This window comes from Pan paniscus, chromosome 4 (assembly GCF_029289425.2).
Source record: "Pan paniscus chromosome 4, NHGRI_mPanPan1-v2.0_pri, whole genome shotgun sequence".
NCBI lineage: Eukaryota > Metazoa > Chordata > Mammalia > Primates > Hominidae > Pan > Pan paniscus.
The window spans coordinates 90,527,356-90,554,737 of record NC_073253.2 but is presented as its reverse complement, the minus strand read 5'-3'; the positions used below and the strand labels follow the sequence as shown (position 1 = coordinate 90,554,737).

The 27,382-nt window shown below is 35.5% G+C and overlaps 1 protein-coding gene across 5 annotated transcripts in view; it reads right to left on the bottom strand.

The window, feature by feature from the left end:
* The window catches only part of CDH18 (cadherin 18), a 1,104,671-nt gene that overhangs the window by 355,907 nt on the left and 721,382 nt on the right, over positions 1 to 27,382 (bottom strand). For all 5 annotated transcript variants that reach the window (XM_014344962.5, XM_055112494.1, XM_008971208.4 and 2 more), the window contains one exon: positions 13,044 to 13,527. In XM_014344962.5, the coding sequence (XP_014200448.1) occupies positions 13,044 to 13,271 (228 nt within the window). In that variant the 5' untranslated portion in view covers positions 13,272 to 13,527. The remainder of the gene's footprint in view (positions 1 to 13,043; positions 13,528 to 27,382) is intronic.

Sequence of the window (27,382 nt, the reverse complement as noted above, 5' to 3'; positions counted from 1 at the left end):
TGACACTATAAAGCAACTACACAATCAAATATGCATAATAACCAGCTAACAACAAAATGACAGGATGAAACCTGCACATATCGATATTAACCTCGAATGTAAATGGGCTGAATGTCCCAGTTAAAAGGCACAGAGTGGTAAGTGGGATGAAGAAATAAGACTCAACTCCATGCAGTCAAGAAGTGACCCTTCTTACATGCAATGATACCCACAGGCTCAAAGTAAGGGGATGGAGAAAAATCTACCAAGAAAATGGCAAACAGAAAAAAAATGAGGGTTGTTATTGTAATTGCAGACAAAACAGACTTTAAACCAATGAACAAAAAAGGCAAAAAGAAAAAGTGTTACATGATGGGAAAGGGTTCAGTTCAACAAGCAGACTTAACTATCTTTTTTTTTTAATTTTTTTTTTATTATACTTTAAGTTTTAGGGTACATGTGCACATTGTGCAGGTTAGTTACATATGTATACATGTGCCATGCTGGTGCGCTGCACCCCCTAACGCGTCATCTAGCATTAGGTATATCTCCCAATGCTATCCCTCCCCCCTCCCCCCACCCCACCACAGTCCCCAGAGTGTGATATTCCCCTTCCTGTGTCCATGTGATCTCACTGTTCAATTCCCACCTATGAGTGAGAATATGCGGTGTTTGGTTTTTTGTTCTTGCAATAGTTTACTGAGAATGATGGTTTCCAATTTCATCCATGTCCCTACAAAGGACATGAACTCATCATTTTTTATGGCTGCATAGTATTCCATGGTGTATATGTGCCACATTTTCTTAATCCAGTCTATCATTGTTGGACATTTGGGTTGGTTCCAAGTCTTTGCTATTGTGAATAATGCTGCAATAAACATACTATACTACAAGGCTACAGTAACCAAAACAGCATGGTACTGGTACCAAAACAGAGATATAGATCAATGGAACAGAACAGAGCCCTCAGAAATAATGCCGCATACCTACAACTATCTGATCTTTGACAAACCTGAGAAAAACAAGCAATGGGGAAAGGATTCCCTATTTAATAAATGGTGCTGGGGAAACTGGCTAGCCATATGTAGAAAGCTGAAACTGGATCCCTTCCTTACACCTTATACAAAAATCAATTCAAGATGGATTAAAGATTTAAACATTAGATCTAAAACTATCTTAAATATAAATACACCAAACAGGAGGTCCCAAGTTCATAAAGCAAGTTCTTAGAAATTTACAAAGAGAATTGGATAACACCACAGTAATAGTAGGAGACTTCAACACCACACTGACAATATGGGACAAGTTATCAAGGCAAAAAAAAAACCAAAAAACTGTTAAAATATTTGGGACCCAAACTTGACATTTGACCAAATGGGTTTAACAAATATCTACAGAACTCTCCACCCCTCTGAAAAACAGATTGTAAATTCTTCTCATCTACAAACGACACAAACTGTAAAATCACCCACACAATAAAAAATAAAACAACCCTAAGCAAATTCAAGAATGCTGAAATCATACCAAACATACTCTTGGACCATTGCACAATAAAAATAGAAATCAATACTAAGAAAATTGCTCAAAATCATACAAAGATGTGGAAAGTAAGCAGGCTACTCCTGAATTACTTTTAAGTAAACAATGAAATTAAGTCAGAATCAAGAAACTGTTTGATATTCATGAGAAAAAAGATACACCATACTAGAATATCTGGGATACATCTAAAGCAGTATTAAGAGAGAAGTTTACAGTACTAAGTGCCCACTTCAAAACGTTAGAAAGATATCAAATTAAGACTCTGACACCGAAATAAGAGCAAACCAACCACAAAGTTTGCAGAAGATAAGAAATAACCAAAAACAGAGCTGAACTGAAGGAAATTGATATGTGACATGCCATACAAAACATCAGCATATCCAGAAGTTGGTTCTTTGAAAGAATAAATTAGATTGATAGACTTGTAGCTAGACTAATAAAGTATAAAAGAGAAAAGATCCATTTAAACACAATTAGAAATTACAAAGGGTACATTACCAATGACCCCACAGAAATACAAAAAACCCTCAGTAACTACTACAAACACCTCTATGCACACAAACTAGACAACCTAAAAGAAATGAATAAATTCCTGGAAATATACAACCTCCTAAATTTGAACCAGGAAGAAATTGAATCCCTGAATACAATAATAATGGAATCTGAAATTGAATCAGTAATAAGAGTCTTACCAACCAGAAAAACTCCATGACCACACAGACTCAGAACTGAAAAGACGTATAAGGAAGAGTTGGTACCACTCCTATAGAAACTATTTCAAAAAATTGAGGAGGATGGACTTCTCCCTAACTCAGTCTATGAGGCCAGCATCATCCTGATACAAAAATCTGTCAGATACACAACAACAATAACAGCAACAACAACAACAACACTGCAGGCCAATATTCTTTTTTTTTTTTTTTTTTTGAGACGGAGTCTCGCTGTGTCTCCCAGGTTGGAGTGCAGTGGCGCGATCTCGGCTCACTGCAAGCTCCGCCTCCCAGGTTCATGCCATTCTCCTGCCTCAGCCTCCCAAGTAGCTGGGACTACAGGCGCCCGCCAACATGCCCGGCTAATTTTTTGTATTTTTAGTAGAAACGGGGTTTCACCGTGTTAGCCAAGATGGTCTCGATCTCCTGACCTCGTGATCCGCCCGTCTCGGCCTCCCAAAGTGCTAGGATTACAGGCGTGAGCCACCGCGCCCGGCCTGCAGGCCAATATTCTTGATAAATTTAAATTCAGAAACTTTTTACATTCAAAAAATACTAGCAAACCAAATCCAGCAGCACATCAAAAAGCTACTCCACCATGATCAAGTAGGCCTTATGCCTGGGATGCAAAATTGGTTCAACATTGCAAATCAATAAGTGTGATTCATCACAGAAACAGAAGTAAATACAAAACCAAATGATCATCTCAATAGATGCAGAAAAGGTTTCTGGTAAAATACAACATCCCTTCATGTTAAAGAAACCTGAACAAACTAGGCACTGAAGGAACTTACTTCAAAATAACAGGAGCCGGCTGGGCGCTGTGGCTCATGCCTGTAACCCCAATACTTTGGGAGGCCAAGGCGGGAGGATCACTTAAGGTCAGGAGTTCGAGACCAGCCTGGCCAACATGGTGAAACCCTGTCTCTACTAAAAATACAAAAATTAGCTGGGTGTGGTGGCATGTGACTGTAATCCCAGCTACTCAGCAGGCTGAGACAGAAGAATCGCTTGAACCCAGGAGACAGAATTTGCAGTGAGCCAAGATCATGCCATTGCAGTCTAGCCTAGGTGACACAGTAAGACTCCCTCTCAAAAATAAATTAATTAATTAATAAGTAAATAACAGGAGCCATCTATGAAAAATCCATAGTGATCAACATACTGAATGAGCAAAAGCTGGAAGTATTCCCCTTCAGAAACAGACCAAAACAAACATGACCACTCACACCACTGCTGTTCAATATAGTACTGGAAGTCCTGGCTACAGCATTCAGGCAAGAGAAAGAAATAAAAACCATCCAAATAGAAAGAGAGGAAGTCAAACTTTTTCTGTTTGCAAATGATATAATCCTATACCTAGAAAACCCTGTAGTCTTTGTCTAAAAGCTCCTAAGTCTGATAAACAACTTAAGCAAAATCTCAGGATAAAAAATCATTGTACAAAAATCAGTAGCACTTATATACAAGAACAACATCCAAGCTAAGAGCCAAAACAATAATGCAATTTCATTCACAATAGTCACAAAAATAATAAATTTTATAGGAATATACCTAATCAGGGAGGTGAAAGGTATTGACAATGAGAATTTCAAAACAATATTCAAAGAAATCAGAGATGACATAAACAAATGGAAAAATATTCCATGCTCATGGATAGGAATATCTAATATTGTTAAAATGGCCATACTGCCCAAAGCAGTTTACAGATTCAATGCTATTGCTATCAAACTGTCAATTTCATTCTTCACAGAATTTGCAAAAACTATCTGAAAATTCATATGAAACCAAAAAAGAGCTTGAATAGCTTGATGCAGGCATCATGTCACTCAACTTCAAACTATATTACAAGGCTATAGTAACCAAAACAACATGGTACAAGTACAAAAAATGGACCAAAAGATCAAGGGAACAGAATAGAGAGGCCAGAAATAAAGCCACATACCTACCAACATCTGACCTTTGACAAAGTCGACAAAAAACAAGCAATGGGGAAAAGGCTCGCTATTCAATAAATAGTGCTAGGATAACGGTATAGCCATATGAAGAAGGTTGAAGCTAGACTCCTTCCTTACATCATTTACAACAATGAACTTAAAATGAATTAAGGATTTAAATATAAAATCTAAAGCTATAAAAACCCTGGAAGATGACCTAAGAAATATCATTCTGGACATAGGTCCCAGCAAAGATTTTATGACGAAGCTGCCAAAAGCAATTGCAACTAAACAAAAAATGACAAATGGGACCTAGTTAAACTAAAGTGCTTCAGCACAGCAAAAGAAACTATCAACAGAGTTAACAGACAACTTATGCAATGGGAGAAAATATTTCGAAACTATGCATCACACAAAGGTCTAATATCCAGAATCTATATGAAAATTAAACAAATTAGAAAGAAAAAGCATCAAAGAACTCCATTAAAAAGTGGGCAAAAGACATAGACATTTTTCAAAAGACATACACCCAGCCAACAAGCATATGAAAAAACACACATCACTAATCGTTAGATAAATGCAAATTAAAACCACAATTTGATACCATCTTACTACAGTCAGAATAGCTATTACTAAAGTCAAGAAATAAAAAATGATGACAAGGTCATGAAGAAAAGGGAGAACTTATACACTGCTGATGGGAATATAAATAAGTTTAGTCATTGTGGAAATCAGTGTGGCAATTTTTCTAAAAACTTAAAGCAGAGGTACCATTTCATCCAGCAATCCAAGTATTGGGTATATGCCCAAAGGAATATAAATCATCCTACTATAACCACACATATACGCATATGTTTGTCACTGCACCATTAACAATAGCAAAGTTATGAAATCAATATAAATGCCCATTAAGAGTATCCTGGATAAAGACCATGTGGCACATACAAACCATGGAATACTACACAGCCTTGAAAATGTATGAGATCACATCCTTTTCGGGAACATGGATAGAGGTGGAGGCCATAACCTGACACAAACTAACGCAGGAAGAGAAAACCAAATACTGCATGTTCTCATTTATAAGCGGTAGCTGAACTTTGAGTACATATAAACACAAAGAAGGGGACAACAGATACTGGAGTCTTTGTGAGAGTGAAGGGTGAAAGGAGGATGCAGATTGAAAAAGTACCTATCAGGTACTATGCTTATTACCTGGGTAATGAAATAATCTGTACAATAAACCCATGTGACACACAATTTACCTATATAACAAACCTAAAATAAAAAATAAAACTACATGTCTTTCTTGACATAAGCCTTGGCAAATAATTTATGGCTAAGTACTGAAAAGCAATCACAAAACAAAACAAAAAGTGAAAAGTAACATCTAGTCATACTAAAGAGCTTCTGCACAACAAAAGAAACTATCAGCAGAGTAAAGAGACAAACTATAGAATGGGAGAAAATTTTTGCAAACTGCATCCTACAAAGGTATAATATCTAGAATCTGTAAGGAACATAAAAGAAAAAGCAAAAAACAACCCCATTAAAAATGGGACATAAACAGACACTTCTCAAAAGAAGACATACAAGTAGCCAACAAGCATGTTAAAAATATTTATCACCACTAATTATCAGAGAAATGCAAATCAAAACCACAATAAGACACAATCTCACACTAGTCAGAATGGCTATCATTAAAAAGTTAAAAAATAATAGATGCTAGCAAGACTGTGGAGAAAAGGGAACACATACACTCTTGGTGGGAATGTAAATTAGTTCATCCACTGTGGAAAGCAGGTTAGAGATTTCTCAAAGAACTAGAAATAGAACTACTGTTCAAACCATCCAACCCACTAATGGATATATACCCTCTCCCCCAAAATAAATTGTTCTAACAAAAAGACAAATACACCCATATGTTCATTGCAGCACTATTCACAGTAGCAAAGACATGGATTCAATAACTTAGGTGTCCCTCAATGGTGGATTAAAGAAAGAAAATGTGACACATATGCATAATGAAATACTACACGGCCATAAAAAAGAACAAAATCATGTCCTTTGCAGCAATGTGGATACAACTGGAAGCCATTATCCCAAGTGAGCTAACACAGAAACAGAAATTCAAATATGTATTCTCACTTGTAAGTGGGAGCTGAACACAAGGTATTCATGGATATAAAGATATGAACATTAGACAGGGGACTACAAGTGGGGGTGAAGTAGAAAGGGGAGGAAGGGTTGAAAAACTACCTATTGATTACTGTGCTTACTACCTGGGTAATGGGTTTGATCACACCCCAAACCTCAGCATCGCACAATATATACATGTAACAAAAACGCACATGTGCCCTTTGAATCTAAAATAAAGGTAGAAATTTTTTCAAGTCTACTTAATATTATTTTATAACATAAAATATAACTATAGATACAAAAATTTCAATTGAGTTCAAAGATAATTTGGAATAATCTTACCTAATTCATCTATTAAAAAAACATTCTTTTAATACCAGAACTGCATTTTATGAGCATTATTTTAGGTCTGTTGACAAAATGTTTGCTGGCATTTCTGTGACAGGGAGGAACAGAAAAGATACTTCTCAGCTTTTTGGAGTTATCCCTTCTCACGTTCACAGTGATCACAATAATTCTACTTTTTATACAAGACTGCTATGAAATTTCTTTTGACGTTTTTGTCATGAAGTCTTAGCACATGCCTATGTCCTGTATGGTATTCCTTAGGTTTTCTTCTAAGATTTTTATGGTTTAAGGTTTTATATTTAACTCTTTAGTCTTTCTTGAGTTAATGTTTGTATAAGGTGTAAGGAAGGGGTCTGGTTTCAGTTTCCTGCATATGCCTGGCCAGTTTTCCCAGCATCATTTACTGTATAGGAGATATTTTCCCTATTGCTTGTTTTTGTCAGGTTTGTCGAAGATCAGATGGTTGCAGATGTGTGGTGTTATTTCTGAGGTCTCTGTTCTGCTCCATTGCTCTATATGTTTTGGTACCAGCACCCTGCTGTTTTGGTTACTATAGGTTTGTAGTATACTTTGAAGTCAGGTAATGTGATGCCTCTAGCTTTGTTCTTTTTGCTTAGGATTCTCTTGGCTATACGGGGTCTTCTTTGATTCCATATGCAATTTAAAATAGTTTTTTTCTAATTTTGTGAAGAATGTCAATGGTAGTTTGATGGGAATAGCATTGAATCTACAAATTACTTTGGGCAATATGGTGATTTTCATGATATTGATTCTTCCTATCCATGAGGATGGAATGTTTTTTCATTTGTTTGTGTCCTCTCTTATTTTCTTGAGCAGTGGTTTTTAGTTCTCCTTGAAGAGGTCCTTCACATCCCTTGTTAGCTGTATTCCTAGGTATTTTATTCCCTTTGGAGCAATCATGAATGGGAGTTCATTCATGGCTCTCTCCTTGCCTATTGTCGGTGTAAAGGAATGCTTGTGATGTTTGCATATTGATTTTGTATCCTGAGAGTTTGCTGAAGTTGCTTACCAGCTTAAGGAAATTTTGGGCTTAGATGATGGGGTTTTCTAAATGTAAAATCATGTCATCTGCAAACAGAGACAACTTCAGTTCCACTCTTCCTATCTGAATACCTTTTATTTCTTTCTCTTGCCTGATTGCCCTGGCCAGAACTTCCAATACTATTTTGAATAGGAGTGGTGAGAGAGGGCATCATTGTCTTGTATTAGTTTTCAAAGGAAATACTTCCAGCTTTTGCTCATTCAATATGATATTGGATGTGGGTTTGTCATGAATAGCTCTTATTATTTTGATATATGTTCCATCAATACCTAGTTTATTGAGAGTTTTTAACATGAACGGATGTTAAATTTTATCAAAGGCCTTTTCTCCATCTATTGAGATAATCACGTGGTGTTTCTCTTTGGTTCTGTTTATGTGATGGATTACATTTATTGATTTGCATATGTTGAACCAGCCTTGCATCCCAGGGATGAAGCTAACTTGATTTGGGTGAGTAAATTTTTTGATGTGCTGCTGGATTCAGTTTGTCAGTATTTTACTGAGGATTTTCTCATTGATGTTCATCAGGGATATCGGCCTGAAGATTTTTTTGTTGTTGTGTCTCTTCCTGGTTTTGGTATCAGGATGATGCCGGCTTCATAAAATGAGTTAGGGAGGAGTCCCTTCTTTTCAATTGTTTGGAATAGTTTCAGAAGGAATGGTACCAGCCCCTTTTTATATTTCTGGTAGAATTCAGCTGTGAATCTATCTGGTCCTGGGATTTTTTTTTTTTTTTTGGTAGGCTATTAGTTACTGACTCAATTTCAGAGCTTGTTTTTGGTCTATTCAGGGACTTAACTTATTCCTGGCTTAGTCTTAGTAGGGTGTATACATCCAAGAATTTATCCATTTCTTTTAGATTTTCTAGTTTACTTGCATGGAGGTGTTTATAGTATTCTCTGATGGTAGTTTGTATTTCTGTGGGGACAGTGGTGATATCTCCTTTATCATTTTTTATTATATCCATTTGATTCTTCTCTCTCTTCTTCTTTGTTAGTCTAGCTAACAGTCTATTTATTTTGTTAATTTTTTCAAAAAAATCAGCTCCTGGATGCATTGATTTTTTGGAGGGTTTTCATGCCCCTATCTCCTTCAGTTCTTCTCTGATCTTAGTTATTTCTTGTCTTCTGCTAGCTTCTGGATTAGTTTGTTCTTGCCTCTTTAGTTCTTTAAATTGTGATGTTAAGGTGTCGATTTGAGATCTTTCTAGCTTTCTGATATGTGAATTTAGTGCTATAAATTTCCCTCTTAACACTGCTTTAGCTGTGTCCCAGAGATTCTGGTGTGTTGTCTCATGGTTCTCATTGGTTTCAAATAACTTCTTGATTTCTGCCTTAATTTCATTATTTACCCAGGAGTCATTCAGGAGCAGGTTGCATGAAATTGAAATTGCATGATTTTGAGTGAGTTTTTAAATTCTGAGTTCTAATTTGATTGCAGTAGATGCTGGCAAGGCCCCAGAGAAATAGGAACACGTTTACACTGTTGATGGGAATGTAAATTGGTTCAACCATTGTGGAAAACAGTGTGGGAATTCCTCAAGGATCTAGAATTAGAAATACCAGTTGACCCAGCAATCTCATTACTGGATATATACCCAAAGGACTATAAATCATTCTAGTATAAAGACACATGCACATGTATGTTAACTGCAGCACTATTTACAATAGCAAAGACATGGAACCAACCCAAATGCCTATCAATAATAGACTAAATTAAGAAAATGTGGTACATATACACCATGGAGTAGTATGCAGACATAAAAAGGAATGAGATCATGTCCTTTGCAGGGACATGGATGAAGCTGAAAGCCATCATCCTCAGCAAACTAACACAGGAACAGAAAACCAAATACCACGTTCTCACTCATAAGTGGGAGTTGAACATTGAGAACACATGGACACAGAGAGGGAAAAAACACACACCAGGGCCTGTTGGGGAGTGGGGAGGGAACTTAGAAGACAGGTCAATAGGGGCAGCAAACCACCATGGCACAACCCTGCACGTTCTGCACATGTATCCCATTTTTTTTTGTTTGTTTCTTTGTATTTTTTAGAAGAAATAAAGAAAAAAAAGAGTACTATGAAAATAATTGGTTCACCATGAATGTATTTATAAATGTGAGGTTAAATTAATTTTCTAAGCAAGTTAAAATAATGGCACAGAAGGGAATTATTTTAAGCATATAGTAATTGCTGAGCTTTGCAGTTTTTAGTTTTTAATTTTTACTTAAGCATTTATGTTACAGGGGGTGTGTGGGAGAAAAAAAATCTGTACAATTAAGTTAGAATTGCCCATAAAGGCAAATTAGAATAAAGTAGAAAGACTATGAGCGAGGTGTCCCTGGGTCAGATGAGGAATAAGAGGACACACTTTCATGTTTGACCTTTTATACCTGTGCATTTGTCCATCCATACTACAGACAACAGAATAGACAACAGTTTCACAGAACCACCACAAACCTGAACAGCATCACAAACCTCCATCGCCTCCTGATATTTGAGGAGCTCTCAACCATATGTTCATTGGCACCATATGTTCATTCAATTCCAGAAAGATTGTTTAGAACTGATCTTCCTATTGAGGCTTCATCTTTTACCAAAACTAGGCGAGCCTGAAAAACAAGTTGTCTGAATTTCCCTCCCTTTTCCAGAAAGTTTTGTTTCTGTTTCTTAGTTAGATTAAAATTTTAAGAAATATGCATCATAAAATATTTTTAATAATAAAATAGTTTTCCCCTTGGTTTATTCCAAAAAGGGCAATTTTAATGATTCTTTTCTTGTGCTAATTTCAAGGATGGAAAGGATACAGAAAAAGGATTTTGATTGAACTAATTTACACTCCTACCAACAGTGGAAAAGTGTTCCTATTTCTCCACATCCTCTCCAGCATCTGTTGTTTCCTGACTTTTTAATGACCGCCATTCTACCTGGCATTAGATAGTATTTCACTGTGTTTTTTATTTGCATTTCTCTAATGTCCAGTGATGATGTACTTTTCTTCATATGTTTGTTGGCTGCATAAATTTATTCCTTTGAGAAGTGTCTGTTCATATGCTTTGCCTACTTTTTGAAGGGGGTGTTTGTTTTTTTCTGGCAAATTTGTTTAAGTTCTTTGTAGATTCTGGATATTAACCCTTTGTCAGATGGATAGATGGCAAACATTTTCTCCCATTCTGTAGGTTGCCTGTTCACTCTGATGATAGCTTCTTTTGCTGTGCAGAGGCTCTTTAATTAGATTTCATTTGTCAATTTTGGCTTTTATTGCCGTTGCTTTTTTGTGTTTTAGTCATGAAGTCTTTGCCCATGCCTACATCCTGAATGTTATTGCATAGCTTTTCTTCCAGGGTTTTTATGGTTATAGGTCTTAGATTTAAGTCTTTAATCCATCTTGAGCTAATTTTTGTATAAGGTGTAAGGCGATTCCTAAAGGATCTAGAACCAGAAATACCATTTGACCCAGCAATCCCATTACTGGGTATATACCCAAAGGATTATAAATCATTCTACTATAAAGACACTTGCACACCTATGTTTATTGTAGCACTGTTCACAATAGCAAAGACTTGGAACCATCCCAAATGCCCATCAATGATAAACTGGATAAATAAAATGTGACACATTTATACCAGGGAATACTATGCAGCCATAAAAAAGGATGAGTTCATGTCCTTTGCAAGGACATGGATGAAGCTGGAAACCATCATTCGCAGCAAACTAACACAGAAACAGAAAACCAAACACCACATGTTCTCACTCGTAAGTGGGGGTTGAACAATGAGAACACATGGACACAGAGTGGGAAAAAACACACACCAGGGCCTGTCTGGGGTCGGGGGCTAGGGGAGGAATAGCATTAGGAGAAATACCTAATGTAGATGACGGGTTGATGGGTGCAGCAAACCACCATGGCACGTGTATACCTATGCAACAAACCTGCATGTTCTGCACATGTATCCCAGAACTTAAAGGTATAATTTTTTTAAAAAAAAAGGATTTTGAAGTTCATAACCCAGATAAATTTCTACTAATCTAATATATTATGCTTTGATGTTATTACATTTTTAAAAATTTATTTTATGAAATACTTGGTAGGGAAAAAAGCATACAATGAAGATAGTTCTTCTGTCTCATTTTAATATGCATATGAGAATATGATACAATTGTTTTAGATCTTTTTTTATGTTCTATATTCTGACTCCACAGCTCCTGCCTTGTATAGAAAATGCAGCTGTAACCCAGTCCCTGTTGGACAAGGGGTGGAACAGATGGCTTGTGATCCTGTACTGCCTACACATTAGGGAAGCGCCACGGCTTAGATGGAATACTATTTTTTTTAGTACTAACAGTGCTAAAGTGAGAATAAATCATCAATCAGGGGGATAGAAGCCACTGAGCCTGCAGTCACGGATATTCTACTGCTGTGCTTGCTGTTTCTCCCATAGGTTTTGAACAAACTGAAGTGTGGCTACTTCCAAAAACCAGTAATTAATCAGAAGAAGGCCTCTCCAATTCCCACTTCGTTCTCAATCCTAGAGCCTAGATGACACATGCTTAAACTCTCCCACGTTACTGACCACAAAATTTCCTGAACAGTTTGATCAGCCATTAAGTTTTCTTGTCTGCATTTTTGAGAGAAAGGGAACTTGACCTGAAATTACTGATCATTTTGTTAACTTCATTCTATTGTGATTTTTTTTCAAAGCCTGTATATCCAGTGCACACTTAATCTATATTAAAAGATTTCAATGTTTTTATGAAAATTAACTTTGGGGTTGGAAAAATATTCATATGATTTTAAAGGCTAACTTAAAAGTACATCTCTAAAAATTAATAGAGAATATTAGATATTTTCTAATATTTAATTTGATATTAGAAAATATGTGTGATGTTTTCATGATAGAGTACCTTCTTTTTAGCCACATGTGCAGGAGGAATATGTGAAAATAGCAGTAAATGTCAGTGTGCCAGTAAGTGACATGTGAATTCCAATATACCTTCAAGGTAATAAAGAAAAAATTACTTAATTGTGTGTTCCATTAAGTGTTTCCAACTTACAAGAGAGAACAGAAAAAGTAACATGCTTGTTATGAATATGCAGTCTTGTACGTATGTGCCAATGTTTAGAGAGGTATAATATGACGAATAATGTTTTCTTTTTACAATAATTATTTTGAGCTCTCTAGTATAAGTAGTAGTTTCTATAGCGTAATTCGCTCTACAACATAATTTGCTTCATTTGTCTATCTCTTCAAATATTTCTCCAACATGAGCTCATCTTACCCCACAATTTCTCAGGATAGAAAAAACAGCAAAATAAACCAAATCTTACCTTTCCAACATACTGAGGATCTGGTCCCATATGTTCTTCTAAAACAAAGAACTGATTCCATACCCATCCCCTTTTGGGACGATGATGGACTTCGGTTTCACCTTCAATGTGTTTGGTTTGGTTTCTCGTCACCTTGATGGAGCTGTGGTGAGCAGTTCCATAACACCTCTGCACAAAACAGAGACACACTAGGACTGGACAGATGCAAGATGTGCTAGTAATTTTCATTGTAAGATAACTTTCCAGTTCACAGTTTTCCTTCCTTTCCTTGTCAGCTACGAAAGCTTAGTGAGCATTCAAGAGAGAAGCCAGAGCATCTTTAGGAAGGACAGTCCAAAGTAAATTGTTTAGCGTGTCCATGATTTACCTGTCCATCAGGGAAAGGTCAGATCATATTTACATTCTGAACCACTTGGAAAATCAAAGCCGTAGTTGTCTGATTCCAACTCTTCACAGTAGTTGAACACAAGCAATCATTTTCAACCTAGTGGAAAGAGAAAATTATATGTTACAAAACATGGTTTTTTTAACTATTTGCTCTGAATACAAATGATACTATTTTGCAATGTGATACTGATAGGCAAAGAACATATGCAAAATCTCTAGGACGCATCCACAAACCTATACACCTATATGTCTACATGCATTTTTACATGAACCTTCCTGTCTGTACCATTAATTCTCAATGACAAATATATGTATAATTCTTGTTTTTGTTAGACATAATACAAATTTGTTATATATAGTACACATGAATTACCTACTGTATAAGACTCATCAAATTTTGACAAAATATCCCAAGGGCTGAAAAATTGTCACAGACCATAACAGCAATCAAATAGGTACTTAAAGTGCTCAGTAAGTAAAATGGAAGAAAATAAAAGATCAAAGAAAAAGGTGGCTGAAAAAAAAATGAATGCAACTTAAAATTACTCCAGGTTTGGGGAACAGATTGGTAAAGTTGGGTGTGAGTGACAATGTCAATTGGCTGAATTATAGATTGTGTAAATTTTTATAGGTCCTGCATATCTACCCCGGGTATGAACTTCACACACAGACAAGGCAGATTTTCAAGTTTGGGAATTACATTATTAGGCTTGATTTCTAGTACACATAATTCTAGCAATTATCTAAAGACAGGATTAAAGAAAGAAAAAAAATAGCGGTAAATAAACAGAGGAAAAATGTTTCGATTTTTAAAATTAAAAGAAGTTGAAGGCCGGGTGGGGTGGCTCACGCCTGTAATCCCAGCACTTTGGGAGGTCGAGGTGGGCACATCACAAGGCCAGGAGATCAAGACCATTCTGGCTAGTACAGTGAAACCCGTCTCTCGTAAAAATACAAAAAAAAAAAAAAAAAAAAAAAATGAGCCGGGCGTGGTGGCGGTCACCTGTAGTCCCAGCTACTCAGGAGGCTGAGGCAGGAAAATGGCGTGAACCCGGGAGGTGGAGCTTGCAGTGAGCCTAGATCTGAGATCGCACCACTGCACTCCAGCCTGGGAGACAGAGTGGGACTCCGTCTCAAAAAAAAAGAAAAGAAAAGAAAAAAAAAAAACCACGTTGAAGACATGGGTATAAGTTATACTATGATTGGGCAACAAAGTAAAACACGAAAAACATTTCTGAAAAACTAATGACAGGAAATGGGAGAGAAAAGAATGACTGAAATTTGGGCTGGGTGCAGTAGCTCACGACTGTAATCCAAGCATTTTGGAAGGCTGAGGCAGGCAGATAGATACTTGAGGTCAGGAGTTTGAGGCCAGCCTGGCCAACATGGTGAAATCCAGTCACTACTAAAAATATAAAACTAGGTGGGCATGGTGGTGCACGCCTGTAATCCCAGCTACTCGAGAGACTGAGGCAGGAGAATCGCTTGAACCCAGGATGTGGGTGTTGCAGTGAGCAGAGATCATGCCATTGTACTCCAGCCTGGGCAACAAGAATGAAACTCCATCTCAAAAAATACAATAAAATAAAAAGAATGACTGAAATTATAAGCTTATTTAAAGAATATAAATTTTGCATCAAGTTTTGCTGTAGTATTATATATGTGTGCTTGAATATATGTTTAGGAAGATTACATTGATTCAAGAATATGGCTATTTCATTTAGTAAAAAGTACTAAATAAGTCACTTTCTCATTGAATGCAATTCATCCCTGCAAATCAGCACAAACTGAAATGTAGATCTGAATAAATAACAAATTGACATGACAGCATAATTAATTTATAATACTGAATACAAATAATTGGTTACAGCATGATTCTCTTACACAGTTGAGGAAAGATGCTACACAGATTTGGTCATGAAGGAAAAAAGTCACATGAGATTCAAGAGCACGGCATTTTTCTCTGAGTATTTCTCTCCTTAAATGAGGGTTAGTAATAGTGCTGACTTCACCATTGTGCAACAATTGTGTAGTATTAGAATAACTGGAATTTCACTTTTATCATTTGACAAATATAAAATTTATGTTTTCAAATATTTTCTGAAAGCAAAGGTATCCTTCCCTCTGGTTTAAATCAAAACAACTTCAAAACTCTCCTAAAATATAAGAGAGAGCAATACTATTCTAGCTTCAAAATGGCAAGAGCATTGGAAAGAGAGTCAGAAATCACAGGTTTTATTTTTTGATAGTTTACTTACTATATTAATTTATGTGAACCATCTCATGTTTTTCAGTCTCACTGCCCTCATTTATTAAAATTTGTGACTGGAATAACTGTATTTAATATTCTTTCCAGCATTTGTAATAAATTATTTTAATAAATTTATATTAAACTTTTTATTTCCCAAGAGATTCTTAATTTTCTAATCATGAATTTCAAAAAAAAAAAAAAAGGAAACTTTATCTAGCTTTTCTTCTTAGAAGCCAAGTTGTTGAAGACATAGAAGGTGTTGTTATTTTAATACTTTCACACCATTTGGTGTGATTTTCAAATAAAATTAACATCTTTGCCCTTCATGCTAAGTTGTTTAACAAAGCATAATTTATGAGTACAAGGTGAAGAAAGTGGCTTTTGTAATGCATTACAGATATGTAAAATGAGTGTTTTCTTTACAATACTGATTGTGAGTCATTCCAAAAATATATAAATGCATTTTGATCTACATATGCTTTATATGTTTGTGAATCTCAATTATGACAATTATGAAAATAGATAGATATATACTGTGCTATGGAATAAAAGAACAAATGTAAACATCACTACAGTGCTTATGGAGATAATTTTATTCACTATATAATAAGAGGACATAACTTCAAATATAAAATTTTTCTGCATTACTGCAATAAATCCATCTCTGCATAAGTTAGAAAAAATTGAAATGCAAATACTAAGAAAATAAACCAGTGATTGAGACCAATACAATAGAAATATGTGGTAGACATTTTCCATTTTATGACTGAGCAGTGTTCAAAGACCCTTCTGCTTTCATGGAACATTCCAATATGTGAATTCTGATAAACCGAGCCCTGACTTTCACCACTAGTCACTTAGGCACCAATATGGTCTGGCTCTGTGTCCCCACCTATCTCTCATCTTGATTTGTAATCTGAATTGTAATCCCCATTTTGGGAAAGGGACCTCATGGTAGGTGATTGGATCATGGGGGCTGCTCTTCTGTGCTGTTCTCTTGATAGTGAGTAAGTTATCACAAGATCTGATGGTTTTATAAGGGGCTCTTCTCCCTTCACTCTGCACTTCTCTCTCCTGATGCCTTGTGAAGAACATGTTTGCTTCCCATTTTGCCATGATTGTAAGTTTCCTGAGGCCTCCCCAGCCATGTGGAACTGTGAGTCCATTAAACCTCTTTGCTTTATAAATTTCCCAGGCTTGGGTATTTCTTTATAGCAGCATGAAAATAAAATAATACAATACATTTTACCAGTAGAGTGGGGTGCTGTTATAAAGATACCCAAAAATGTGGAAGTGACTTTGGAACTAGATAACAGGAAGAAGTAGGAAGAGTTTGGAGGGCTCAGAAGAAAATAGGAAGATGTGGGAAAATTTGGAACTTCCTAGACACTTGTTGAATGGTTTTGACCCAAATACTGATAATGGATAATGATGTGGACAACGAAGTCCAGGCTGAGGCGGTCTCAGATAGACATGAGGAATTTTTTAGGAACTGGAGAAAAGGTCACTCTTGCTATGTTTCAGCAGAGACTGGTGCCATTTTGTCCGTGTACTAGAGATCTGTGGAACTTTGAACTTGAGAGAGAAGGTCTGGCATTGGAACTTATGTTTAAAAGGGAAGCAGAGCATAAAAGTTTGGAAAATTTTCAGCCTGATCGTGTGATAGAAAAGAAAAACTAATTTTATAGAAAGAAATTGAAGCCAGCTTGAGAAATTTGCATAAGTAACAAGAAGCCAAATGTAATTCACCAAGACAATGGAGAAAATGTCTCCAGGGCATGTCAGAGACCTTCATGGCATCCCCTCCCATCTAAGGCCCAGAGTCCTAGGAGGGAAAAAAACGGTTTCCTGGGCCAGGTCCAGTGCCTTGCTGCTTTGTGCAGTCTTGAGACTTCGTACCCTGCATCTCAGCCATGGGTAAAAGAGACCATGGTACAGCTCAGCTTGTTGCTTCAGAGGGTGCAAGCACCAAGCCTTCCACCAAGTGCTTGGAAGCACCAAGTGGCTTCTACATGGTGTTGGGCTTGCGGGTGCACAGAAGTGAAGAATTGAGGTTTGGGAAACTCCACCTAGATTTCAGAGGATGTATAGAAACACCTGGATGGCTAGCAGAAGTTTATTGCAGGGGTGGAGCCCTCATGGAGAAACTCTGTTAGAGCAGTGCAGAAGGGAAATGTGAGGTCGGACCCCCGACATAGAGTTCCCACTGGGGCACTGCCTAGTGAAGCTGTGAGATGACAGCCACCATCTTCCAGAAACCAGAATTGTAGATCCACCAACAGCTTGCACTGTGCATCAAAAAAGCTGAAGACACTCAATGCCAGCTGTGAAAGCAGCCAGAGCAGGGGCTTGTATCCTAAAAAGCCACAGGAGTGGAGCTACCCTAGGCCATGGGAGCCCAACCTTTGTATCTGTGTGCCCTGCATGTGAGACATGGAGTCAAAGGCGATTATTTTGGAGCTTTAACATTTAATGACTGTCCCGCTAGATTTTGGACCTGCATGGGGCCTGTAGCCCCTTTGTTTTGGCCAATTTCTCCCATTGGAGAAGAATTCTAAGATTGATTCCTATTCAAAACTATTCCCATTTCAGGGAGCATTTATCCAATGACTCTATCCCCATTGTATCTATGAAAGAACTAACTTGCTTTTGATTTTATAGGCTCCTAGGTGGAAGTGACTTGCCTTGTCTCAGATGAGACTTTGGACTTGGACATTTGAGTTAACTCTGGGAAGAATTAAGATTTTTCAGGGACTGTAGGGAAGGTACAATCGTGCTTTGAAATGTGAAAAAGACAAGATTTGCGAGGGTCAGGAGTGGAATAATATGGTCTGGCCCTGTGTCCTCACCCAAATCTCATCTTGAATTCTAATCCGAATTGCAATCCCCATTTTGGGGGAGGGACCTCATAGGAGGTGACTGGATCCTGGGGACTAGTCCCCCATGCTCTTCTCATGATAATGAGTTCTCATGAGAGCTGATGATTTTATAAGGGGCTCTTTCCCCTTTGTTCTGCAATTCTCTCTCCTGTAGACTTGTGAAAAAGGGCATGTTTGTTTCTCCTTCCACCAATATTGTAAGTTTCCTGAGGCCTCCTTAGCTTTGTGGAACTATGAGTCAATTAAATCTCTCTCTTTTATAAATTACCCAGTCTTGAGAGTGTTTCTTTATAGCAGTGTGAAAATGGACTAATACAGGAACCAAATACTTTCTTTCTATATCCTTTCATTAGAAATTTCATCAGTGACAGAGGCACATAAATGATATGCTCAAATGATGGAAAGATGTAGGAACAGTTGAGAAATTTTCCACAGCAGTGGCAATTATTTCAAGACCCAAGTATAGTGATGGTGAGTTCTGCAGATATGACAGACAGAATCCAGTGGCATAAATTAAAAGGGTTCTAGCTACATTGTTCTAGTGGCAAGTACTTGATATAATTTCTAGCTGTCTAAATTCCATTGTTTCCTACTTCTCCCTAAACCTGATTTGTAAACACCCTCATCAATTCAATGGCTATCCAACACAGTTCAAACAAATTTATTTGTTGCTTTTTATGCCCAGAGTTGACTTCTGGTGTTTGAAACATTTTAAAATTATACATATACTGTATATTACAAGAATAAAAACCGTTAGCCCTTACTAAGAAGAAATGCACAGTGTTAAATATTACCAAGATGTTAATGAATATTGTTTCTTAAACATTTTCAGCTTCTTTTAAAAAATATACATGCAAATTATAGTTAAGATAGTTTCTTTGTATCCAGTTCATGGAATAATTCAAATAATTAAAAAAAATAACAAATACACATAAATGATTCTGTTTCCTTGTTGGTTGGCCCCAGGAGATTTCCTAATTTCTCTCGATTTTTTTCTTTGACCCATTGGTTGTTCAAGAATGTGCAGTTTAATTGCTACATATTTACAAATGTTCTGTTTTTATTTCGCTATTTATTTCTACCTAACTTCCATTGTATTTGGAAAAGACATCAGCTATCATTTTACACTTCTTGAATTTGTAAAGACTTGTTTTGTGGCCCAACACATGATCTATCCTGGAAAATGGTTCATTTCTACTAGAGAAGAATGTGTGTTTTGATGCAGTTGGGTGTAATGTTCCATATATGTCTGTTAAAGCCATTTGGTTCATAGTGTTGTTCAAGTTCTCTGTTTCTTTATTGATTTTCTGTCTGCATGTTCTACACATTATTGAAAGTTTAGTATTGACAATTTCTACTATTATTGTGTTATTCTCTATTCAATTCTGTCAATATTTGTTTTATATATCTAGGTGCTCTGATGTTGGGTGCATATATATTTATAATTTTTTTTCTGCTGAGTTAATACATTTATAATTATATAATGCCCTTATTTGTCTCTTCCTACAGTTTTTAACTGAAAGAATATTGTGTATGATATAAGTATAGCTTTCCTTTGCTGTCTTTTGGTTAACATTTGCATGGAATATATATATATGTATTATCCTTTCTCTCTCAACTGATTTGTGTCCAGAAATCTAAAGTGAGTCTATTGTAGAAAGCATATAATGTGAGCTTATTTTTATTCATTCAGCCACTATTTTTTGATTTGGAAATTTAATCCATTTATATTTAAAGTAATAATTGAGAGGGAAGAAATTTCTATTGCCATTTTGTTATTGTTTTCTGTCTATCTTGTAGCTATTTTTATCTCTGTTTTCCTCTCTTGCCACCTTGCTTTGTGTTTTTTTAAATTTCTTTTAATTACATCCTTTGACTTCTTTCTCCTTTTTATTCATGTGTCTTCCACAGTATCATTTTTTGTGCATACAATGGGACTTACAGAAACCTTCTTATAGTTATAGCAATCTATTTTAAGCTGATAACAAATTATATTCAATTAAATATAAAAACTCTACACTTTTACTTCACCCACACAAACATGCTTTATGTTACAGATGTCACAAATACATTTTTATGTTGTGTACCAATTAATAGATTTGCTATTTTTATACTTTTGTCTTTTACCTTCATACCAGAATTTAAAGTGATTTACACAACACTGTTACATCATTCCAGCATTCTGTTTTTGCCTATATATTTACCTTTACTATCAAGCTTAATACAGTTGACCCTTGAACAGCATAGATTTTTAACTATAAAGTTCTATTTATTAGTGGACGTTTTTAAGCCCATTGTGAAGCTAAAATAAAGTATTCAGGGGATGTGAAACCCATATATAGGGAGGGCCATCTTTTCATATATGTGGGTTCCACATGACCAACTGCTGGACTTGATTACATGCAGATTTTGCTATAAACATGGGGTCCTGAAACTGAACTTCCATATATACTGAGGGGTAGCTGTACTTTCATATATTTTCAAATTGCTGTTTAGCATGTTTTCACTTCAAATAAAAGACTCCTTTTGGAATCTTTTGTAAGACAGGTCTTTTGGTAATGAACTCCCTCAGTATTTAGTCTATGAAAATCTTCATCTCTTTACTTTTGAAGGTCAGATTTGCTGGATATAATATTTTTTGTCAGCAAGATTTTTTTTCTTTTTCTTTTACCTTTAGCACTTTTAATATATTACCCTGTCACTTCTGGCCTTTATGATTTCTGCTTAGAAATCTGTTCATAGTCTTGTGGAAGTTCTCTTTCATGTGATGAGTCACTTTTCTTTTGTTTCTTTCCAAATTCTCTTATCTTTGACTTTTAGTAGTTTGATTGTAATGTATCTTAGCAAGTTTTGTGTTTAAGCTATTTCAAATTCATTGGGCTACTTGCATCTATTATAGCTATTCCCTTTCCAAAGTTTTGGAAGTTTTCTGCCATCATTTCTTTAAGTAAACTCATTGATCTTTTCTCAATTTCTTATTTTTATTGGAATCTCACAATGTGCATACTGATCTACTTGATGTTGTTCCATATATTTTTCCTTCAGTGTTTTATATTCTCTCCATAGACTGAATAATTTCAAATGGCCTGTCTTTAAGTTATCTGATTCTTCATTCTTGTTCAAATCTGCTATAGAACTTTTGCACTAAAATTTTCAGTTTAGTTGTATTATTCAGATCCCAAACTCTTGCTTCTTTTTATATATTTAATCTCTTTGTTGATATTCTTATTTTGTTTATGCATTGTTTTACTGAGCTTCTTGACATTTTTAAGATGGTTATTTTGAATTCTTTGTTATATATTTCATATACTTCCATTTTTAGGGTCAGTATCTAGAGATTTATATGCCTCTTTTGATTGAGCCCTGTTTTCCTGTTTGTTCATTTTCCTTTTACCTTTGTGTTGGTATCTGCGTATTTGAAAGTCAGCCACCTCTTCCAGTCTTTACAAAATGGTTTCCTACAGAGAAAGACTTTCTCCAACTAAACTAAGATTCCGCAGATCACTCAAACTTTCTCTGTAGACATGTCTTCTTTTGATTTATGTGTATATATTCCTAATTAGAGGAATCTTCTGATTTCCCTTTTTTGAGATCTCATAATTTCTTGCTCTTTCTGGTGTCTATATGGTGTACCGCACATCCGCTGAAGAACCAGCACAATGCTTGACTCTCTTTTGTTCTCATTGGCTCCCATGCATCCAGATTATAGTGGGCCCATCACTGCTTTCACTGGGCTATACAAAAGGCAGACCCTTAGGCAGCCCCTTGATAAGGGTAGAATATTTGACATACTCTTTACTCTTCTCTTTATCCCTTGAGGCAGAGGCCACTGAGTTGTATCAGCCTCTGTCTTCTGTGGCACAAGTCTTCTGGAGCAGGCAGGAAACTGCCTGGTTATTTAATTTTCTCATGAGCCATTAGGCATGAAGAGTACATCCAATTCCATCAGTGCTCTGAGACAAGTGAGACAAAAATCAGTCTCTCAGGTAGCTTCCATGACAAGCTAGAATGTTGGACACATGGTCCAATATCTCTCCTTCCTTAATAGGTGTGAAACCAGGAGGTTACAGTTTCCTTCAGACCACATGATGCTTTACCAGGGTGAGGTATTATGATGAGAGGGTGCCACACTTTCCTATCAGCTTAGATTCAGTTGGTTTCACACTCACCTGATATGGAGGAGGAGCCTCTTAACCAGTTTCTAAATTTATCTGAAAGAGAATTGGTCCATGTATTGTTGAAATAATGTCTCCATGGGAAGTAAGAAGAGCCTAGGGCTTTCTATTCTACCATATTGTTAATATAACTCAGGATAATGGATTCCATGCTAATTGAAATAGGAAGACACTGCAGTGGGTTGAGAAGTGTATAACATAAAATGATTTTAAAAGTCATTCTAGCTTCCATGAGGAGAATGCAATATAGGGCACCAAGAAGATTAAAAGAGGTAATGTAGGACTGGTTTGAGGACTACTGCAGAAGTGCAGGTGAGAAATGATGGTAGCGAAGATAAAGATGATAGCATATAAAATGCTATACATATATGTCATATAAAATGCTATATATATAGATGATAGCATATAAAATGCTATATATAGCATTTTATATAGGCTATATTATATACATATATGTATATAATGTGTATATATACATTTTATATGGGCTATATTATATATATGTGTATATATACACACACATATATATGTATATAATATAGCCTATATAAAAGCTAAGGCTATGTGTTAAACTTTATGATAGATGGATTAAAAGAAGAATACAACTCACAAAGTCTCAGAAAAGGTAGGAAGTAACAAATAAATCTACTATTTACAAATAAATAGCTCTGTCTTCAAATTTAGTAAATGTTTGCTATTCGTAATGGATTTGAAAGGAAATGTGGAGCTTGCAGCCAATTAAACTAGTCTCAGCTCAGTGGAACGGTCAGGACTGAAGGTATTGGCATGAGAGTCAGCAGGATACCTTGCAAAGTTAAATTCATGGAGTAACAAGATCATGTTGGCAGAGATTAACGTAGAGAAGAGTATAGGGCATAGGGCACAGTTCTGGGCATTAAACATCTAGAGTTAATAGTAGAGGATCAGGAGGCTATAAATAAAAAGAAGAAATGTGCAGTGAATGGGGTTCAGAAAGATGGGGTAGCATAGAAGCCTAGAGAACAATGCGTTTTAAGGAGGAAAGAATTGAACCACCAATTAAATCAATATATTTATTCATACAATACCCAGATGCCATAAATGTACGCTTTGTGTTGAATTTATGTTAATATTTATGTACCAATGAAGTATGCAAATTAGCATTTCAAACATATATATATGTATATATATATATATATACACACACACACACATACACACACACACACACAGAGGCACTCTATATTCCATATACTCCACTAGATGCTTAAAACCATTATCTTATTACAGTTGTTTTATGGCCATTTTTGAGTTGAAGATACTAAGATATAGCATTGAAGTCATTTGTCTCAGATGAAATTTGAGTACAGTTCTGTCTTAGTCCAGCATCTTTTTCTAACACAGGATTTAAATTGACATGGATTTGAATCATGATGCTTTTGTAACCTTGTGTCATGGCCTTTGAGACATAAGTTAATATCAAAAAATTTCAGTTCCCTGAGTGCTGAATGAATATGACAACAGTATTTAAGTCATAGATAGAATTATACGAAGTGAAAGAAGATAAAAGACTGATAAATCTTCCTGATTAATAATAAGTCCTTAAAATGTATGTAATATTTTTGTTATATAGATACACCATTTCAGCATTTGACTCATATTTATTTTTATTACATGGTACTTTTTGTCCCATTCGTAAAATGCAAAGATAAAAATGAGGCATGAAATTTAATACCTTTTATTATAACTAGTATATAATCTTAAAATTATAAAGTAAATGTATGCATGATTATAATCAACTACAAATAATGTTTAGGGTAGATGTGATTTTTATCTCTACCACATTATCATTATCTTTCCACCAGCTTAGAAAAATCAAAGTCATGCATATTCAAATGTCTTCTAATAGCCTCAATGAGATAAGAAGCTTACAGTTTAAATGAGTCTGATTCTCCTGTCCTTGCAAACTAGGATAAACTCTAGGAACAACCTCCATATAGTGAAGTTTCTTATATGACCAATAAATTGTATTTTGATAAATTGATCTGTGGCAAACAGAAAGAAAGTAGGGAGATTGTAGAGGACCTTAGTCATCTCTTTTGCTTTCAGTCTCCCAGACCTATAAAAGGAAAATTAACCCTAATTTTTTAAGGTGTTACTAAATTTTGAGATATTAATAGAATGACATACACAAACTAATTTTCTGAGGTGGCTTAGAAAAGTAACAGGTTTTTACTTTTACTATCTGAGAACTCACTGAGATTTTATTTGCAATGTGCTGTACATATATCCAGTTCTTACATCATCCTGTTTATGCTACTTTATAGCTTTTAACAATTAGGGAACAAATAAGGCAACATATTTGCATAACATAGTCATTCAAAAGACTGAATATATCACCTGGTTGCAAAAAGGTCCTGGTGGATATTCCAATGAATTTTTATTGGGTATTAAGGTATAACTTTGTTGAATATTAGTGAAAAGTAATAATAAGACTCACAAAAACAACAAAACAGTATAATGTCCTCGAGAGTATTATTAGATAATTTGAAGATCCATTTACATGGGGAATTTGCCATGTTGTTAATATAACTGCTGCACTGTGGTCCTATAAAAATAAAGGCTTTTCAGCTGATATAACTTTGTCGGGAATATTTAGAAGGTTTTTATATCGGCTTTTCCAGAGACTTAAAAGTATATTCTCTAGGTCTATAGTTTTGTTCTTAAAATATTTATTATTATGTTTCTATTATTTGCTCTTATTATAAAAGTTTTACCAGTTTATGTAATAAAAATAAAAAATAAATAACAATAAAATTGAATATAAAAAGAAAAGCCAAAAAAAAAAACCCAAAAAACCCAAAATTCCCTTCTTCCCTTCTACCTTCCAAATGAATATGCATATATAGTCCTGGAGATAAATAAATAAAATAATTAACAGTTGTATCAACAAGCAGAATAAATGAAAGAAGAAAGCTAAACTGATCATTATTTACACTGAGTCATATTAATACTATCTAACTGTTTTTTGCCACAATTATAAATGCATTTTATGTCTCTTGTATACTTAACTTATTTTTTACTACCACATACCACATATTGTATGAATGTAAAATAATTTAATATTCAATATCTTACTGGGGAATATATATGTGTGTGTGTGTGTGTGTATATGTGTGTATATATATATATATATATATACATATATATATATATTCCCCTTGAAAAGCATATATAGTGTCAAGTAGACAATAATCTCTTTTGGTTCAAGAGATTAACTTAAAATCTGTGTGTTTAAACTCCAGAGAAAGCCAGCCTTTTAGTTCATTAGCTGATTAAATAGAGTTTTCTATGTTACACAAGAAACAAAGGAAATGTATGTATAGAATGTGTTTCTAATAGCATTGTTTTGTGTACGTGGATAATTAAATGCATCTCAGAAAAGGTCAAATAGGAATAAAATGGATTATTTGCAATATCTCACTTGTATCATGTCAACTTCATAAATTACCAAAATAGAAGAAAAATTATTCATTACACAATTTGTCCTTCCTGGAGAGACTATCTGGATTGACCAGGTGGTAGATTAACCAGGTAGTAACCAGGACTTTAGGGTCAAGCTGATTTCCGTTTCAGTTTTGGTTCACCACTCATTATTAGTTGACTGGTGTTACCTAAGCAAGTCAAACTTCTGCCAGACTCTTGAGTTCTCATGCTGGAAAAGAGCATAATGACAACTGCTCAGTATGAATAACTAAATTGTTACATGAGATATATCCAAGAGCCTAGCCTGCATCAGTCTCTGAAGTGTACTTAGTAATAATATTATTATTAGCATCATCAGTAAAACAGTAACCATTCTCATTGTTTACTTTTGGGGAGGGCACCCAGACATTTGTGAAGCATTCGCTTGTAGGTCTGGGCCATGAGGATTTATATGTGTGCACGTACATCCAAAGAGAAAGTCATGAGGTTTCTAAAGTCCTTCTGTTTCACATCCACTGAATAGCTTTATTGAAACTCTTACCAAATATTCTCTACTTTTCATTATCTGGATAGTATAAGCCATGGCATACCATGATGTCACTGTTTTGGTGATAAATTAGGGAGGCTGCAAATATTCCCTTTTTATTTTCTCACTGAAAACTTATTGAGTTGTCCTGTTCACTTTTACGAAAACCCATACTCTACCGACTCATCCTCCAATAACTGATTTTTAAAAGTGAGAATTCAAATACTGGTTTCTAGGAATCCATTTGGCCAAACAGAACACATGTATTCTTCCTGTATAATCCAAAGCAACAGGTGGCCTTCAGGAGTATTGAAAACTGCACTTATAAATGGAATTATCCCAGAAACATCTGGTATGAAATTGGATGTGTACAACAGCATTACTTCCATATCCCATTGAATTTTACTAAAAAGCAATGAGTACAAGATTGTGAAAAATAAAGAATAAAAAAAATACTTGCAATGCCTCCCCCAGTAAAACTGTGAGAGGCATGTGCATTAGTCTTTTGGGGATGTCATAACAAAACACCATAGTGTAGGTGGCTTAAATAACAGAAATGTATTTTCTCACTGTTCTGGAGACTAAAAGTCCCATATCAAGGTTCTGGCTGACTTGATTTCTGATAAGGTCTCTCTTCCTTGCTTGCAGATGGCCAC